The sequence below is a fragment of the Schistocerca cancellata genome, chromosome 8 (genome assembly GCF_023864275.1).
Source record: "Schistocerca cancellata isolate TAMUIC-IGC-003103 chromosome 8, iqSchCanc2.1, whole genome shotgun sequence".
Taxonomy (NCBI): Eukaryota; Metazoa; Arthropoda; class Insecta; order Orthoptera; family Acrididae; genus Schistocerca; species Schistocerca cancellata.
The window spans coordinates 450775141-450795130 of NC_064633.1; the positions used below are offsets into that span (position 1 = coordinate 450775141).

A 19990-nucleotide genomic window follows, 5' to 3' on the forward strand; every position below is an offset into this window, starting at 1 on the left:
TTTGTAAATACTGAGTTTGTCGAAGCTGCAATAATATACTCTTTGAAAGGATTTTTTTATTGTCTATCATAAACTAATGCACTTGTGTAAGCATGTTCTACCAAGAATTACATTAATTATATTTTGCGAAAAATATAGTTGGGAATAAATGATTCCCGTATGACACCAACAGAGAAGAGAGTAATTTAGAATAACACGATCATCAATGGTTAGGAACTTAACAGATTACGAACATATTGTCTCTACATAAATAACAAAAATTTTAGTAGGAAATTCAGCTCAGCATCTGTTATTGGCTATTGTAATTAAACAATATAAGACAAAAGACGGAAGCCGGCCGGAGTGGCCGTGCGGTTCTAGGCGCTACAGTGTGGAACCGAGCGACCGCTACGTTCGCAGGTTCGAATCCTACCTCGGGCATGGATGTGTGTGACGTCCTTAGGTTAGTTAGGTTTACTTAATTCTAAGTTTTAGGCGACTGATGACCTCAGAAGTTAAGTCGCATAGTGCTCAGAGCCATTTGAACCATTTTTGAACAAAAGACGGAAGAAAGGTTTGATTTTTACGAGCAGTGGCCGAAATGATAAGCTGGGTGAAATAGAAACAAGGCTTCATAACATTGTGTTAATCTTAGCTCAAAACAGTGTGTGGAGAGCATACATGTCGTTGTGTGAAGGTAAATACTGCGTCTGGGCAGTGAAAGACTGTCACAACAAAACAAACAAGTTTGTAAATGTAGCCCTGTGCGGAAGTGCTGTTTCAATTGTTTGTATCACTTGTTTTGTAATCCCTGGGGGGCGATGGCTTAGTTTCTCTTCGTGTGAGTATAAAGTAGTTAACGACGTAAGAATGTTACTGAATTAGTACGGTTTTTAGCACCGTATGTTGTTTACAAACTCATATGTTGTCAAAGCAGAGAGTACGCACTGAAGTACGAAAGGCGAATCAGTAATTTCCGAAGAAGACTGTAAGAACAGGAATTATAAATTACTAAAAATTATGTATTGCACGACACCTTTTGCCAGTAGTCGAGGTTCTACTTTCAGTGCCTGTATTCTGTGCGGATGCTTCTTTTATGACCATTGTTAGCGACATAACGGCTGGCCACCTCGAATTATTGCACGAAGTGTGACTAAAATAATGGAATCTGTTTTTTCTGTGGTAACTTACGAAGTGTTCTATTGAATCTGCGTTGATGTGTACCTCTGAGATATGATTTGTCGAACAGAACAAAAACTACGCTCGAGTAACTGAATTCTCGTAGTGTATGTGAACGCTTGTGTAACGATTCTTGCGTGGGAAATTGTGGGTAATCGCTTCTGAATGTGTTTTTTTCTTTTCTTTTTTAGCATTTCAAATATTCAGATATTGATATTGGTTTGGACGTCGTTTTTTTCCTTGGAAAATTTGGGTCAAACTTGCTTGAGGGACAGAACGCACCGCAACAAGCAGACATCAGACACAATTCAGGTCAGGACTTTGGGATGTTAACAGCCCATCTATCGCATTAGTGATGTAGCAAAAGTGTTACCTGGAAGCACAGGTCACTCATGGGTAATAAACGTGTCGTAGACAAAGTGTCGTGGCTAATAAACTGTATAACATACTTAGTTGATGCATGGTTATTAACTATTTCTGCACACAGAAAAGTATCCTGTATTATGTTTCACTGTAGAGTTGCAGCTTTCTGTTGAGTGTTAAAAAGGCACCAAAGAAGAGCAACAGAGTTAATAAAAATACTGCGAAATTCAGTCTAATATGCGAAGGAGAATAGTTAAAGACACAAGACAGTTAAAGAATTTGGACAAATGACTAGTTAAATATGACCAACTATTACAGACTTACTGGCGTATCATTTTCTTTTTATTCTCAATAGAAACCCACACAACAAGCATTTTTGCAAGTTCAGGGAATCAAGTGTACAGGCCCTATGGGCAAAGGCTAGTTTCATTTATTTGTGCATTCCCTAAACTTATTCAATGATCTTTTAGTAGCAATCGTGGTCAAAATACTTGTGACAGCCCTATTATAAAATATTGTGCTTGTTGTGAAGTGACAGATAAATCCAATACTAGGGCAGGATAACTATATATCTTCATATTAATATACAGTATTTTTAATTTTGCATAATAGTAGATGTGTTGCCGTATTCCCTGTTACGTAATCATTTCGCTTTTATAAATAAATTTTTCTGCATCTAATAGTTTTGTCGTAATCATTTAAAATGACGTGTTTGCTTCCCAAATAATTAAGAAGACAAATATTTCTGTTGGCATCTAGTATTCCGGCGATTTGATGCAGTAGCACGTAACAACGCTATTAGGTAAGAGAAGCCAGCAAACAGCGCGATAGTGAACAGAACTAATGACTGTCCGTTTGTGGCAATAGGAGTGATAGCAGTGACTAATGGCCTGTTTTGGAGTAATCGATATTACAGTCAAAGTTCTTATTATACAGTTTTTCTCTGTTAGATTCTAAGTGAACTAGTACTAGACAACAAGAATCATACTACAGTCTCAAATTCGGCGAGTAAGACGAAGCAGTGACTGATCAAGCCATCTCTTTCTTATGTTCAAATGTGTGTGAAATCTTATGGGACTTAACTGCTAAGGTCATCAGTCCCTAAGCTTACCCGCTACTTAATCTAAATTATCCTGAACCTCCGCCAGGACCAGCCGCACAGTCCATGACTGCAGACCGCTCGGCTAATCCCGCGCGACTCTCTTTCTTGAGTGGCAGACCATTTATTCTTGACAATAATTGGATTTGCTTCTCTCACTGATGACAGATAAGAAATTAAATAAACTCAAAGAAACAGCTAAAAAATAGGAGAACGTAACTGATTCCATTTTAAAGGAGAAGAAAGAGCTTGTATTGTACCTTTTTTAATTAAGAGAGTTACGGTTTTCTTTTTGAAGAATAAGGGGTATGAGTTCATCATCTCAGATAACATAGTGTCGTCATTGAGACTAATATCTCTTACCTTGAAAGTAGGCCTCCAGCCAAGTGGTTTTATGAGTGCGGCGTGGAATGTGCAGAAGTTGATGAGGGCGTAGGACGCCAGGTAGAAGTTGGAGATGAGTGGCGCCACAGCATTCAGCTTAGCTAAGGGAATAAAAACAAGTGTTACATTTGTTCGTGACTACATGAGATGTCGAGTTAGTTTGTGCAGGGTTACTTTTAATTTAGGATTTTTTGGAAAATTTACAGTAATGACGCCCCTAAATATTCCAAGATTAAGGTCCAGCGTACAGCTTCAACTGGAAAGCTGACGACACTCTTTCTGTTTATTTTAAGTACTTTGTCGTGAAGATGATGACTAATCGGTATTTCAGAATTAATTTTAATCTTCATGTCGAACATGTTAATTTTTTTTCTTTTGGTTCATCGTTGCTTTCTTAGCATTCTTATTTGCTTTCAGTGTTAGATCTAAATTCCTTTCGATTTCATTTCCCTACCTAAATGGGCTTACTATTTCTGTTGAGTTTCATGTCTGAAAGAACAGACACTGTTGATGATCCGAAGCTGTACGAAATAATTCGAAACTAAGTCGCTCTATGAGAATTCCGTTGACAACTTTATTAGGTGGGTATCTACTACCCAATAACGACATACGAAAATTTGTGCTCAGCCGGGACTCGAACCCAGATTTACCACTTATCGCGAGCTGTCGCTTCAAGCACTTCGGTCATCGTGCACATTCCCTGGACCGACCCATCGTCTAAATCCTGATTCACTGAATTCACTGAATTCATCACCTAAAGTTTAGTGCTACATTGCTTGAATTCCCGCAGCAGGGAGAATGAGACAGCGGCGAATCGAGATCAATGATATTATCACCATGTGCCTGCCTTGCCTTGTAATACATGAGGGTGTCTGAAAGAACAGATATCGTTGTCAGTTCACAGGTGTATGAGGCAATTTCAAATTAATTCGCTGAATGAGAATTCCTGTGACATCAGCTGTATTCGGCATATATCTACTATCCAGCAGTGACACAAGAGAATTTGTGCCGGACTGGTACTCGAACCCGGATTTCCCGCTTATCGCGAGCAGTCGCCTTAATCATTTTGGCTAACCGTGCTCGCTTCCTGGACCATCCCAAACACGTCGACAACAACACTGGTCTCGATTTCTCATTGTTTCATTCTTCCTGTTGCGGGAACGAAAGTAATGTTGCGAGCATTACGAATTGAATGGACTACTTTAACAGGATACAGACACTGTGACTTATGGAAGTTTGGGTCGGTCTGGGGAGCAGCCACGGATGGCCGAAGTGGTTTAGGCGACAAGTGGGAAATCAGGGTCCGAATCCCAATCCAGCACAAATTTTCACGTGTCACTAATAATTGGTAGAGCTGACGTCACACAGATTTCACAATTTGCAAACCAATTTCGTAAGATTAGAAAATGGATACAGAGATTGAAGAGGAGGCTATGGGCAGAGAGTGGAGATGAAGAGAAAGGGAAAGGAGGATATGGACAGAGACGGGGTAGGAGGAGATGGACTGTGAGGGGATGAGGAGAAGGTGCAGAGAGAGAGGGGGGAGGAGAGGGAGGTGTAGGAGGTAGGCGGGAGGTGAAGATGGGTGGGAGAAAAATACGCAGTAGATGGAGATGGGTAGATATGACGATACTGACCTAGTCTCTCCTCGGTAGTACAATTCTTGAGCTCCGCAAAACTGGAAGTCTAAATAAATCAGTGGGGGATTGTGTTTGCTCAAAGATGTACACAACTCCTCAATTCAGATTGCGTTAAAACACAGATTTATTTCTTGCGAAGTCTGGTTATTAGTAACGGTGGCCAGTTTGTCAGATAAAAACATCTGTTAGCGCTCTGGATCAAACCGGCATCTACAATTATAGTGATGATGATGATATTTGGTTTGGTTTGTGGGGCGCCCGTTCACAGTCCCAATTTTTACACAGTCCAATCCATTTTTTTACACAGTCCAATCTAGTCACTGTCACGTATGATAATGATGATGTAATGATGAGGACAACACAAACACCTAGTCCAGGGGCAGAGAAAATCCCCATCCCGGCCGGGAATCGAACCTGGGACCCTGTGATACCGAGGCAGCTGCGGACACGATTATAGTGGCGAAATTAAGTGCAATATTGGGCCACAATACAAAGTTTACATTTACACAAAATTGTTGCAGTTTTCGCTTAGCACAGTCCTGTAGTAAGTGATTAGAGAGGAAAATGAAATGATTGTATGGCATTTATTGGCCGGGATATCCCCTTCGGGGTTCGGCCGCCGTATTGTAAGTCTTTTTAGTTAACACCACTTCGGCAACTTGCATTTCAATGAGGATAAAAAGCCGGCCGGTGTGGCCGAGCGGTTCTAGGCGTTACAGTCTGGAACCGCGCCACCGCTACGGTCGCAGGTTCGAATCCTGCCTTAGGCAAGGATATGTGTGATGTCCTTAGGTTAATTAGGTTTAAGTAGTTCTAAGTTCTTGGGGACTGATGACCTCAGATGTTAAATCCCATAGTGCTCAGAGCCATTTGAACCATTTTGATGATGAAAATTATGATGAATGACACACAACACCCGGGAGTAGAACCCGGGCAGGGTGGTAAGCAGTAACGCTACCGCTGCGCTACGGAGGCAGACAATAAGAGAGGATTACATTTCGATAGTTCAAGTAAGGAGGCGTGGGCTCAGCACACCGCTCTCCTCAATTGGCATCACGATGCTGAGTGCACCCCGAAAAATGGCAACAGCGCATGGCAGCAGGATGGTCACCCATCCAAGTGCCGGCCACGCCCAACAGCGCTTAACTTCGGTGATCTCATGGGAACCGGTGTACCCACTGCGGCAAGGCCATTGCCTGCGTACAGGGGTGAAAGGCTAGTTAATTTATATTTACGTTGGAAAGAACAAATTTTAGTTGACGACCACCGATATGCCCGAGAATCAATTACCAGATCAAATCTACCAACGAAAAACCACAAAAACCTAATTTAATTATATGCGTGCACAACAAGGAGATACTTATGATTTTTCCACGCCTACACCAGCTTAGAAAGACTGAAAATTAGGATAAAGAAATTTTAGTGGACGACGGCCAATATTCCCGAGAATCCACCAATAAGTGAATTCTACAAATGACTGAATAATGTTATCAGTGATGACTTTGTCCTGGTTAAGGGTGACACTTATGGATGTGCACACTTCGTTTCACACTTGTATTTACAGTGCAGCTGTGAAAAACTGCAAACGCAATTTTCCGTTGTGGACACCCTTGCTAGATTGCCATGTTGACCATTCAGTACCCAGATGATAAACTAAAAGACCCATCATGATTAAAGCCGATGTTCTACTCAATGTTCAAGCTGATGCTGCCTCTACTGTGGCTATCGGGTCATCTCCTGTTCCATTGGCTATGTCAACATCAGCATCAGCATTTGATATACGGGTGCCTTACTTCTCTCGTATTCCAGTTGATACTTGGCGGTGCTTATGAGAATTTTATTTTACACATTATGAATACAGTTAATTAAATGCACTGAAATGAAACGAAGGGATGGACGGAAATGAAATGAGTGAATATTCAGCGTGATAAAATGACATCAACGCTAACAATTCAAATGTGCTGGAGCTGCATTTATTAAGTTCCGCTGACATTTTATTGTTTCTCATGTGTCGGTGCAAGAGAATCCCTGTTCGAAACCCTGATATTCATTTTTTTTTCCAGTGAGGAGTGTCCTGCCGTTGACAGGCACATATCTGAGAGAGGCATACAAATGTGTGAACCTCTCCTTTCCATATATAAAACAAATATAGTTACACATTAGTATGAAAAGTTTTAATAATAACCACGTAGCTAGTCATTAAAAAGAGGAAAAAACTAGCGGATAGTTGAGTGAAACTGTAATAGTATTCCCAGTTCAGCATCTTCGGTATCAATTTGTATTAATGGTATAGGCAATCAATGGATAGTATCATATCCAACCAAAAGAAAGCAGGAAGTCATACTTAGTAATTCAACCATTGCAGATCGGGCACAGTATTCTGACTGAGGAAAACACGTTTAGGGCCTCTCGATGCTCAGCCTTACGTCTGCTATTGTTCCTCATATATGTAAGCGATCTTTTGTATATTATATAACAAGCAGAATTAGTTGTTTTAGCAGGTGACACTAGTATTGTCATCAATCGAAGCATACATACAGCAACAGAAGAAATGGTAAACAATTTTCTTAAAAGTATCATTGACATGTTTTCTGCAAATGGATCTCACCCTCAGTTTTAAAAAGACACAACATATTCAGTTCTGCTCACCAATGATAAGTGTAATATGTGGTGAGGAAATAATGAATAGTGTGGAAAATACAAAATTCTTAAGTTTCCATGATGATCTACATCTACATCTACATCTACATCCATACTCCGCAAGACACCTGACAGTGTGTGGCGGAGGGTACATTGAGTACCTCTATCGGTTCTCTCTTCTATTCCAGTCTCGTATTGTTCGTGGAAAGAAGGATTGTCATTATGCTTCTGTGTGGGCTCTAATCTCTCTGATTTTATCCTCATTTTCTCTTCGCGAGATATACGTAGGAGGGAGCAATATACTGCTTGATTCTTGACTCTTCGGTGAAGGTATGTTCTCGAAACTTCAACAAAAGCTCGTACCGAGCTAATGAGCGTTTTGATGAGAGTTTCAGTTGGAAAAAGCATGTTTTGGACCTTCTTAAAACCACTTAGCTCAGCCATATTGGCACTTAGAATCATTGCAAATCTTGGGGTGAGACGAATCAGTAAGTTGGCGTGTTTTGAATATTTTCATTCAACAATGTCATATAGAATAAGGTTCTGGGGAAACCCATCTTTAAGGAAGGAAGTCTTCATTGTTCAAAAACATGCTGTACGAATAATACGTGATGCTCATCCACGATCATCTTTAGACATCTGTTTAAGGAATTGGGCATTCTGACTATGGCGTCACAGTATATTCATTCCCCCATGAAGTTCGTCGTAAATAATCCGCTGCATTTCATGGATATAACGTAGATTCAGCCTTTATCTTAGAGTGACAAATAGGCCGTGTAGCCTGTGGCACATCAGATCCAAATTTCTGACTCTGTCACTCAGGTAAATGCCAGCTACGGAATCTACAATAATGTCGATCGGCTTCAGTGTCTAGCATCGTCCTGGGTGCTTTCGATACTACATACTAATTTCAGAAGTGAGGGATCTGATATCCCAGCCCGGCGAATTTGTAAGCCCATCTGAAGGCATGGACCTCGAAGACGGTCGCTTGACGGCACTGCTGGAATCTACGAGGGTTGCCATCATCGCTGCAAGCACCGCCGCGAGGACACGCCCTCTGTACCGGCCTTTCGGCAGTCGCGGCAGCCCTTTGAAGCCAGCAGCGCGTCAGCTCTGCTGTTAGTCGTGATTTGTTTACGCAGTTGTATTGGTATCGGTATACACCATTGTCTCGTTTCCGAATTCGCTGTATCTCAGGTTTCGTCTCAACTGTCTGTTGTTCTTAGTTGCTGTTCACTTCTTTATTCTCAGGAGACTCGCTGCGATTCCCTCGGCCAGTCGGGGTTATCATATTCGGGTCACTATACCTTTGGTGACATTAAAAGCAACGGTGGTAACATTAAGAGTGCAACGGGAATTCCACTGTTAAATACAGAGGAGAGAGCAGATAGGTGGAAAGCAGAATTAGTTGTTTTAGCAGGTGACACTAGTATTGTCATCAATCGAAGCATACATACAGCAACAGAAGAAATGGTAAACAATTTTCTTAAAAGTATCATTGACATGTTTTCTGCAAATGGATCTCACCCTCAGTTTTAAAAAGACACAACATATTCAGTTCTGCTCACCAATGATAAGTGTAATATGTGGTGAGGAAATAATGAATAGTGTGGAAAATACAAAATTCTTAAGTTTCCATGATGATCTACATCTACATCTACATCTACATCCATACTCCGCAAGACACCTGACAGTGTGTGGCGGAGGGTACATTGAGTACCTCTATCGGTTCTCTCTTCTATTCCAGTCTCGTATTGTTCGTGGAAAGAAGGATTGTCATTATGCTTCTGTGTGGGCTCTAATCTCTCTGATTTTATCCTCATTTTCTCTTCGCGAGATATACGTAGGAGGGAGCAATATACTGCTTGATTCTTGACTCTTCGGTGAAGGTATGTTCTCGAAACTTCAACAAAAGCTCGTACCGAGCTAATGAGCGTTTTGATGAGAGTTTCAGTTGGAAAAAGCATGTTTTGGACCTTCTTAAAACCACTTAGCTCAGCCATATTGGCACTTAGAATCATTGCAAATCTTGGGGTGAGACGAATCAGTAAGTTGGCGTGTTTTGAATATTTTCATTCAACAATGTCATATAGAATAAGGTTCTGGGGAAACCCATCTTTAAGGAAGGAAGTCTTCATTGTTCAAAAACATGCTGTACGAATAATACGTGATGCTCATCCACGATCATCTTTAGACATCTGTTTAAGGAATTGGGCATTCTGACTATGGCGTCACAGTATATTCATTCCCCCATGAAGTTCGTCGTAAATAATCCGCTGCATTTCATGGATATAACGTAGATTCAGCCTTTATCTTAGAGTGACAAATAGGCCGTGTAGCCTGTGGCACATCAGATCCAAATTTCTGACTCTGTCACTCAGGTAAATGCCAGCTACGGAATCTACAATAATGTCGATCGGCTTCAGTGTCTAGCATCGTCCTGGGTGCTTTCGATACTACATACTAATTTCAGAAGTGAGGGATCTGATATCCCAGCCCGGCGAATTTGTAAGCCCATCTGAAGGCATGGACCTCGAAGACGGTCGCTTGACGGCACTGCTGGAATCTACGAGGGTTGCCATCATCGCTGCAAGCACCGCCGCGAGGACACGCCCTCTGTACCGGCCTTTCGGCAGTCGCGGCAGCCCTTTGAAGCCAGCAGCGCGTCAGCTCTGCTGTTAGTCGTGATTTGTTTACGCAGTTGTATTGGTATCGGTATACACCATTGTCTCGTTTCCGAATTCGCTGTATCTCAGGTTTCGTCTCAACTGTCTGTTGTTCTTAGTTGCTGTTCACTTCTTTATTCTCAGGAGACTCGCTGCGATTCCCTCGGCCAGTCGGGGTTATCATATTCGGGTCACTATACCTTTGGTGACATTAAAAGCAACGGTGGTAACATTAAGAGTGCAACGGGAATTCCACTGTTAAATACAGAGGAGAGAGCAGATAGGTGGAAAGAATACATTGAAAGCCTCTATGAGGGTGAAGATTTGTCTGATGTGATAGAAGAAGAAACAGGAGTCGATTTAGAAGAGATAGGGGATCCAGTATTAGAATCGGAATTTAAAAGAGCTTTGGAGGACTTACGGTCAAATAAGGCGGAAGGGATAGATAACATTCCATCAGAATTTTTAAAATCATTGGGGGAAGTGGCAACAAAACGACTATTCACGTTGGTGTGTAGAATATATGAGTCTGGCGATATAACATCTGACTTTCGGAAGAGCATCATCCACACAATTCCGAAGACGGAAAGAGCTGACAAGTGCGAGAATTATCGCACAATCAGCTTAACAGCTCATGCATCGAAGCTGCTTACAAGAATAATATACAGAAGAATGGAAAAGAAAATTGAGAATGCGCTAGGTGACGATCAGTTTGGCTTTAGGAAAAGTAAAGGGACGAGAGAGGCAATTCTAACGTTACGGCTAATAATGGAAGCAAGGCTAAAGAAAAATCAAGACACTTTCATAGGATTTGTAGACCTGGAAAAAGCGTTCGACAATATAAAATGGTGCGAGCTGTTCGAGATTCTGAAAAAAGTAGGGGTAAGCTATAGGGAGAGACGGGTCATATACAATATGTACAACAACCAAGAGGGAATAATAAGAGTGGACGATCAAGAACGAAGTGCTCGTATTAAGAAGGGTGTAAGACAAGGCTGTAGCCTTTCGCCCCTATTATTCAATCTGTACATCGAGGGAGCAATGATGGAAATAAAAGAAAGGTTCAGGAGTGGAATTAAAACACAAGGTGAAAGGATATCAATGATACGATTCGCTGATGACATTGCTATCCTGAGTGAAAGTGAAGAAGAATTAAATGATCTGCTGAACGGAATGAACAGTCTAATGAGTACACAGTATGGTTTGAGAGTAAATCGGAGAAAGACGAAGGTAATGAGAAGTAGTAGAAATGAGAATAGCGAGAAACTTAACATCAAGATTGATGGTCACGAAGTCAATGAAGTTAAGGAATTCTGCTACCTAGGCAGTAAAATAACCAATGACGGACGGAGCAAGGAGGACATCAAAAGCAGACTCGCTATGGTAAAAAAGGCATTTCTGGCCAAGAGAAGTCTACTAATATCAAATAACGGCCTTAATTTGAGGAAGAAATTTCTGAGGATGTACGTCTGGAGTACAGCATTGTATGGTAGTGCAACATGGACTGTAGGAAAACCGGAACAGAAGAGAATCGAAGCATTTGAGATGTGGTGCTATAGACGAATGTTGAAAATTAGGTGGACTGATAAGTTAAGGAATGAGGAGGTTCTACGCAGAATCGGAGAGGAAAGGAATATGTGGAAAACACTGATAAGGAGAAGGGACAGGATGATAGGACATCTGCTAAGACATGAGGGAATGACTTCCATGCTACTAGAGGGAGCTGTAGAGGACAAAAACTGTAGAGGAAGACAGAGATTGGAATACGTCAAGCAAATAATTGAGGACGTAGCACAGGAAAGGAATTCGTGGCGGGCCGCATCAAACCAGTCAGTAGACTGATGACAAAAAAAAACCCACAAAATGACGAAAGCAAAAATGTTCATCGCTTCTACATTTCCGCTGTTCATACATTAAAACTTCAGCACCAGATACAACGTTTTAATTTATTACTTCTTTACTACCGTCTCTATTCGCACACAGATTCCAGGCAGTATCCACATATACCATTGGCTTACACCCGTAAAATTACATCACTGTATGATATAGTTCAGGGGATATGACGTCACAGATATTTAGCTGCGTCAAAACTACCTTCTGCATAAAATGACGCTCAGATTACCCAGATTACATTGATCAAGTGTTTCATAATGAGAGCACTTGTCGCCTTCCAACAAACTTTAAGCATAATTTCAAAACTTTTCTCAATTTTTTCTCGCTTGAATGCCTAAAGTCAAATATTTAATCCATTATCTCATTTCTAAAGTAATCAGACGTTTGAAGCTGTTTTATACATGGAGCTCGATTCTTTAAAGACTGTGAGGTTTAGGGTTGCTACTCACCAATGAGCAGGAAGCCCGCGGAGACGAAGAATGTGAGCACGTATCCGCGGTAGGGCTCGCCCGCCTTGCCATAGCCCTTGCTGAAGAAGATGAGCCCAGGGTAGATGCGGTCAATGCCCACCGCCTGGATGATACGGGGCACGCTCAGCAGGTTGGTCAGCGCCGTGGACAGTGTGGCCGCGAAGCAGCCGAGGTAGATCAGGGGGCCCCACGCTGAGGCCAGCTGCATAACCTGAGGGCCGGGAAACACGCACACACTGATGGGCGAAACCCAGCAGCCGAGTAGGTCAGGGGGCCCCACACCAAGGCCAGCAGCTTCGCCTGAGGGGCAGGACACACACACACACACACACACACACACACACACACACACACACACGGATGAGCACAATCATTACTACTACTTGATTAATAGTGGGCTGGTCCGCATACGAACGCAATTCAACAGCGATTCTGCATCGAATGGATTTGACGTGTACGTGTCAGGTTTCTGGAGGTAAGTGTCACCAGAAATCTAAGCACAAGTCACGCAGTTCTTGCAAATTACGGGAAGGTGCCTTGTGTGGATGCGATACTGCCGCCAATAGCATCTCAAATGTGTCCCAAGTCTTTCAGATCAGGCGAATTTGGTGTTCAAAACATCAAACTTAGTTCATTATCATGCTCCTCAAACACTTGTAGCAGGATTCTGGTCTTGTGAGACGGACATTTATCTTGAAGGAAGACAGCATAGTCGTCAGGAAAGATATCAAGCATGAAGAGAACCAGGTGATCCGCAAAAACGTTCTTAGGTAGTCGACAGTTGTCAAGAAGTCCAGGTGACAGCCCCGCAGCCCCCCGTGAATGACTGTCCAGTCACCGTCTGTAGCGCCGAGCGCCGTCGATGTTTCGAACAGCTGTTCTCCTGGTCAACGGCGAATCTGGACATATCGTCCTGGTGTAACAAGCAATGTGATTCATCAGTGAGATTCAGTATGAGATTTTCACTCTGCAGCGGAGTCTGCCCTGATATGAAACTTCCTGGTAGATTAAAACTGTGTGCCGGACCGAGACTCGAACTCGGGACCTTTGCCTTTCGCGGGCAAGTGCTCTACCATCTGAGCTACCCAAGCACGACTCGCGCCCTGTCCTCACAGCTTTAGTTCTGCCAGTACCTCGTCTCCTACCTTCCAAACTCCACAGAAGCTCTCCTGCACGTGCATACGCGGGCAAAGCCAAGGGTAAAAAAATCCGTCGTAAGGACCTGGTTCGATTTCAACCAAACCTGGTACACATTACGTACCGTACGGCAAAGATTCTGTGGGGGTAAGACAAGCAACATCCTATTGGGATGGGAGTGATAACCTGGGACGAGAATGGCGAGGGAAGAGATGGGCAGACCGTGAGGAACGAGGAAGACATGGATGCAGACATGAGATAGGAGGAGATGGACAGAGACAGAGGGATGAAAGAGGTGAAGATGGACAGGGAGAGGTGGAGGAGGAGATGGACAGAAAGAGGCGGGAGAGGAAATGGATAGCGAAAGGGAAGAGGTGAAGCTGGACAAGGAGAGTGGAGGAGAATATTGACAGGGAGAGGGAAGGAGGAAGTGGACTAATATACAGAAGAGCCAAAAAACTGGTACACGTGCATAATATCGTGAAGGGCCTCCGCGAGCACGCAGAAGTGCCGGAACACGACACGGCATGGACTCGACTAATGTCTGAAGTAGCGATTCAGGGAACTGACATGGTGAATCCTGCAGGGATGTCCATAAATCCGTAAGAGCACGAAGGGTTGGAGATCTCCTCTGAACAGTACGTTGCAAGGCATCCCAGATATGCTCAATAATGGTCATGCCCGGGAATTTGGTGGACTGCGGAAGTTTGTAAACCCATAAGAGTGTTGCTGGTGCCACTCTGTAGCAATTCTGGACGTGTGGGGAGTCGCATTGTCCGGCTGGAATTACCCAAGTCTGTCGGAATGCACAATGGACATGAATGGATACAGATGATCAGACAGGATGCTTACGTACGTATCACCTGTGAGAGTCGTATCTAGATGTATCAGGGGTCCCATATCATTCTAATTGCACACGCCCCACACCATTACAGAGCCTCCACCAGCTTGAAAAGTCCCTTGTTGACTTGTGGGGTCCATGGATTCATGAGGTTGTCTCCATACCCGTAAAAGCCCATTCGTTCGATACAGTTGATACGAGACTCATCCGACCACGCAACATGTTCCCAGTTATCAACAGTCTAGTGTCGATGTTGGCAGCCCAGGTGAGGCGTAAGGCTTTGTTTCGTGCAGTCAGTAAGGGTACATGAGTGGGCCTTCGACTCCGAAAGCCCATATCGATGATGTTTCGTTGAATGGTTCGAACGCCGACACTTGTTAGTGGCCCAGCATTGAAATCTGCAGCACTTTGCGGAAGGGTTGCACTTCTGCCACGTTTAACGATTCTCTTCAGCCGTAGTTGCTCCTGTTCTTGCAGGATCTATGTCCGGTCGCAGCGATGTCGCACATTCGATGTTTTCCTGATGTTCACGGTACACTCGTGAAATGGTCGTACGGGAAAATCCCCATTTCATCGCTACGTCGGAGACGCTGTGGCACATCGCTCGTGCGACGACTATAATACCACGTTCAAACTCACTTAAATCGTGATAACCTGCCATTCTAGCAGCAGTAACCAATGTAACAACTGCACCAGACGCTTATTGTCTTATATGCGAGTAGGTGTTGTCCACCACAGCGCCGTATTCTGCCTGTTAACATATCTCTGTATTTGATACGCATGCGTTTCTTTGGGGCTTCATTGTGTAATTGCAAAAATAGTTACCCACACAACGCCGGGTACTCGACCAGTATACCATAAATTTGGGCGAAATTAGTGATGACGAGTAGGCGCGGCCGCCTGGTGGGCAGGGCTCAGTGTTCGCGTCACTAGATCAGCGATCGGGTTGCTTCAGTTTGGGAGGGCTAGAGAGAGCAGCAGTTACCGTGTAGCTGTTCTGGAGTCCGTACTGGCAGTGTGGAGCACAGGCGGACACGGTGCCATTGACGAGGTCGGCGACGTTGCCGCTGGCATCCCGCAGCGCCCCCGCGCCGGCCAGTAGCACGAACAGGGCGTACGAGATCATCGAAATCAGCAGCGCCAGCAGCGTCCCCTTCGGGATGGCCATCGACGCGTCCTGTGGCACAATCCAGGACAAGGTTAGTAAACTCACAGCACTGCCGTTAAACTTTTCAGTAGAAAAAAAAAAGAGTTGGTTTATTAAACCATACTGTCAACAGCTTGATGCAAACATAACACATACAAGGTCTATCTGAAAGATTTGGCGTATGGTCCCATATGTTAAACACTACGCTGGTTACGATGCGGCGCCCGCGCTTACAAATTCAAATGGCTCCAAGCACTATAGGAATTTACATCTGAGGTCATCAAAAAATGGGTCAAATGGCTCTGAGCACTATGGGACTCAACTGCTGAGGTCATTAGTCCCCTAGAACTTAGAACTACTTAAACCTAACTAACCTAAGGACATCACACACATCCATGCCCGAGGCAGGATTCGAACCTGCGACTGTAGCAGCAGCGCGGTTCCGGAAGGAAACGCCTAGAACCGCTCGACCACAACGGCCGGCCCCGCGCTTACACATTTAGAAACATGTCAACAGGCACAACCTATCGAGCAAATCATCGAAGTGAAGCAATGGTGCACGCTGCGACCAAGCTATCTGAATCAGTGTGAAAACTCTTGTCTCTGTAGAGTGCAGCGCTAAATGAAGCAACGCGGAAACATGATGTTTTACTTAAAATTAGGGAAAACGGCGACTAAAGGTCATTGGATATTAATGCAAGTGTGCAGTGTTGAAGCAGTGAATACGAGGTGCATTCGACAAGTAATGCAACACATTTTTCTTCTCGGCCAATTTCGGTTGAAAAAATGAGGAATTTGTGTGGGACGTCGTGGAATATTCCCACTTCAGTCCCTATTGTTTCACAAAGATCGGATACGTGGCGGCACTATACGCTATAGAGGAGCATTACAAACAGAGCGCTGTTTTTGTTTCTTTTGCCGGAAAATAAGAATATCGCAGATATGGGCGCTTGCAGAATGTCTGCTGAGACCAGGCAATGAACAAAAGCACAGTGAGTCGTTGGGCAAGGCTTCTGTCATCATCACAATAAGGTCGTGCAAATCTGTCCGATCTCCCGCGTGCCAGTCGGCCGCACACAGCTGTGAATCCTGCAGTGATGGAACGTGCGGACACTCTCATTCGAGGTGATCGACGGATCACAGTCAAACACATCGCTTTGTACCTAGTTTTTGCCGCACACGCTGACAGACGAGCAGAAGAAAACTCTGATGGAAACAGAGATTTCATAGACATGTCTGATCGGAATCAGTAACTTTTGGAAATCATCCTTGCAGTTCATGAGATGTGGTGCTACCAAAACGATACGGAGTCCAAGCGACAGTCAGTGGCATGTTACTCATCGTATTCCCCGCCTCCTCAAAGAAGCCGGCTGACAAAATTCAAGGTTAATACGACTGATCACCTTTTTTCGACGGCAAGGGCTTGATGGTCCAAATGGCTCTGAGCACTATGGGACTTAACATCTGAGGCCAACAGACCCCTAGAACTGAGAACTACTTAAACCTAACTAACCTAAGGACATCACACACATCCATGCCTGAGGCAGGATTAGAACCTGCGACCGTAGCGGTCGCGCGGTTCCAGACTGAAGCGCCTAGAACTACTCGGCCACACCGGCCGGCAAGGGGTTGATCCATCACGAATTTCTACCCGAGGGTCAAACTGTCAAAGTTTCGAAATGGTTGCTGCAATGCTTACGGTGGAGGGACTATCATCTCTTCCTTTCGTATCGTCTTTTCTCCTCTTCAGTCTAAACTATTCCCTGTATTTCCTTCTTCTAATTCAAATTTTTATTTTGTAAAATTTTGTTAAAACGGTTTTGGGAAAGCTGCCAAAGAAAAGAAAGAATTAAGGAAAAAAAAGGAAAGACCCACCTCCACGTGGCGGGACACGGGCAACGGTGCGGCCGGATGCGGGAACTGGTGGGAGTTTCATCAACTACATCAGCACCCGTACACTGGTCGTAGAGGCCAAGTGGTCAAAATAGACCCACCTTAAGCACTTAGGTGGTGGGTCGTAAAATCAGGGCGGCAAGTGAAAAAAAAATGCTTACGGTGGGTTCGGCCAGAACTGTACCGGAGTGGGCAGTGGAATTTCCTTAACGACACGGCCATCCGCACGTTGCAAAGCGCATACTCAACTTTATCGCTGAACACAACGTCACTGTTTTCAACACACTCCTTATTGCCAAGATAATGATGCCGACAGACGTTTTTGTTTCCCCACCTTGAATTAGCCCTGAAAGTCCTACGCTTCGCAGACGTTGTGAATATCCAACAATGCATGACTACAGTGCTTCGAGCAATTCAACAAGAAGTGATTGCAATACCTTAAACAATCGGTGTCAGAAGTGTGTTGTTGCTAACGTTGATAACTTGTTTCCTTTATTTACTGAGACCATTCATCGAACTTTTCAGACGCACCTTGTGTATACAGAGCGATCATGATCTAAAAGTTGAAACAATGGTGTAAAATTATAGTACATTGTTCACATAGGTACAATACTTATAGCTGAGTAAACTTGATTTGTTAATTAGAGGCAGAATAGGAAAGAAAACTCAACGGAGATTGGGAATAGTACAACTGAGGATCTGAGACAAATAGAGCAAACAAGACCTATTAAACTCGTTTATTTTAACAAATGAGGAGTCACTTTCTAGTCAAGGAAATATTCTAAAGTTTACTGTTACTTCTGATGGTAAGACTTGTAGATTCAGTGACATGATCATTTTTAAAGATGATGTCAGTGTATTACTGCATTAACAAACAAACCAAGTTCATCAATTTAATGTTACAATAAAGTATTTGGAAATGTAATAATTTTGGTTCAGAAAAGAGAATAAAAACCAAATTCATGCAATATTTTAGAGCTTGTTTTGAATAAACCTTTTTTTGAACCAGATTAATTTTGTTTCTGATACTCCTAGATCCAAAACAGATTTCTACTTGTTCCTGTTCATCCCAAACACCAAATAACAACAACAATAACAATATTAATAATAAGAATAATAAGAAAAAGAAGAAGCAGATTAACACTGCTGATTTTATTCACCCATCTTGTAAGTTTAAAGTCAAACACAAGACCTATAATCCCATAGAATTCTGAGTTTCGTATTTCTTTTTAAAATGATCAGATTTTTCTTTTAAATTCGAAAACTGTTTATGTTCAGCCCAGTTTACGGTAGTTCAAAGCTCAGACTTGCTTTTCAGCTAGGAAAATACCACGAGAGGTGAGGAGGGCCCTTTCAATCAGCTAGGTACGAGTCTAGCTAGAGTTTTAATAGTTTGTAGTATGATTCCTTACTTACTGCTGTATTCCAGCTGGAGGTACGAATTCATTCTTCAGCCTTCATTTTTGAAAACAGCCTTTTTTTCTGTCTTGGGAATGTTCCGCCTGTTCATTCGGAATTCCAGCGTTTTATTTCAGCTGTACTCTTGGTCAAAACATTTTCTTCCTGTTCTATCATGGTTAAGAAGTCTTGACAAGGTTCAACTGGATTATTTCGTTTGCTTCGATGTATGTGGGACAAACATCGCGCACACCTCCTACCCGCTCATTTTCTCACATGGGCCCGCTAAAATTACTGTTGAGTAGATGTTCAGCGTTTTTTATAGCATCCGACGCATCATCTGCCACTCCTCTTTGATCAATTCAGCGACAGCTACGAGGTTGTCACTGGTCCGAGTTGTTGTCGGTCGACTACTGCGTTCGCCATCCTTCATTGTCTGCCGGCCATCACAACAACATTTGTGCCACACGAAAACGTTGTCCTGACTCAATTCCGACGAGCTGTGCGTATTATGAATCTTTTGTCTATATAATATCAGTTTGGCATCAACATTTATTTAATTGATATCCGCTGTTCCTCTTCCTTGTCATTTCCAGAGATTATATTTGACCTCCACATAGATACTTTATCATCACCGTCTGGACTGATGCCTGTCAATATGGTTATGAAAAAGGATCCAAACTACGTTGTTCAACAATCATCTGAAGCTAAGGCTAATAAGAATGTTGGAAAAAACCCACGAAGTCTTACAAGTCGTTGTGTTTTGGTAGCAACACATAGGGCATTAATCCGCTTACCAGAAAATGTATGCAAGATATACATTTCACAGTTCAGTGTAAAAGGCTCATAGTTTTGGCCCCCAGTGCACAGAATCTATATTTAGTTATTTTTTGCGGAATTTACCTTGAGGTCACCAGATATGTTGGCTCCCGCCTGAATTCCTGTGACGGAAGGGAAGAAGATGGCGAACACCGAAAAGAAATCCTGATCCATCTCTTCACTATACCTGTAGTCTGGACCCCAGTTCTGCTGGAATATGTCCGCTGTAACAGAAAAGACATTCTTTAGCTTTATTCGTTTTCTCCTGTTGTGATTCAGTAAGAGTGAAATACAATGGAAGAGTATAATTAAGATAGGACGGGATACCACATCTATAACGGAAACGAACATGAAGACGTCATGGATGACTAAGGGAGTATTCCAATTAATGGTTGAAAGAATAAAATACAAGAATAAGGCAGGGAGGCAACAGTACAGGTCG

General features: G+C 43.1%; 1 protein-coding gene and 1 pseudogene across 1 annotated transcript in view; both read right to left on the reverse strand.

Moving 5' to 3' along the window:
- LOC126094612 (bumetanide-sensitive sodium-(potassium)-chloride cotransporter) overlaps nucleotides 1-19990 on the reverse strand; it is a 355958-nt gene that overhangs the window by 89445 nt on the left and 246523 nt on the right. The window contains exons 7-10 of the mRNA XM_049909090.1: nucleotides 19633-19772; nucleotides 15277-15468; nucleotides 12293-12524; nucleotides 2984-3105 (exon numbers count right to left, since the gene is read on the reverse strand). Of these exons, the coding sequence (XP_049765047.1) occupies nucleotides 2984-3105; nucleotides 12293-12524; nucleotides 15277-15468; nucleotides 19633-19772 (686 nt within the window). The remainder of the gene's footprint in view (nucleotides 1-2983; nucleotides 3106-12292; nucleotides 12525-15276; nucleotides 15469-19632; nucleotides 19773-19990) is intronic.
- LOC126096121 (5S ribosomal RNA) lies at nucleotides 5725-5841 on the reverse strand (annotated as a pseudogene).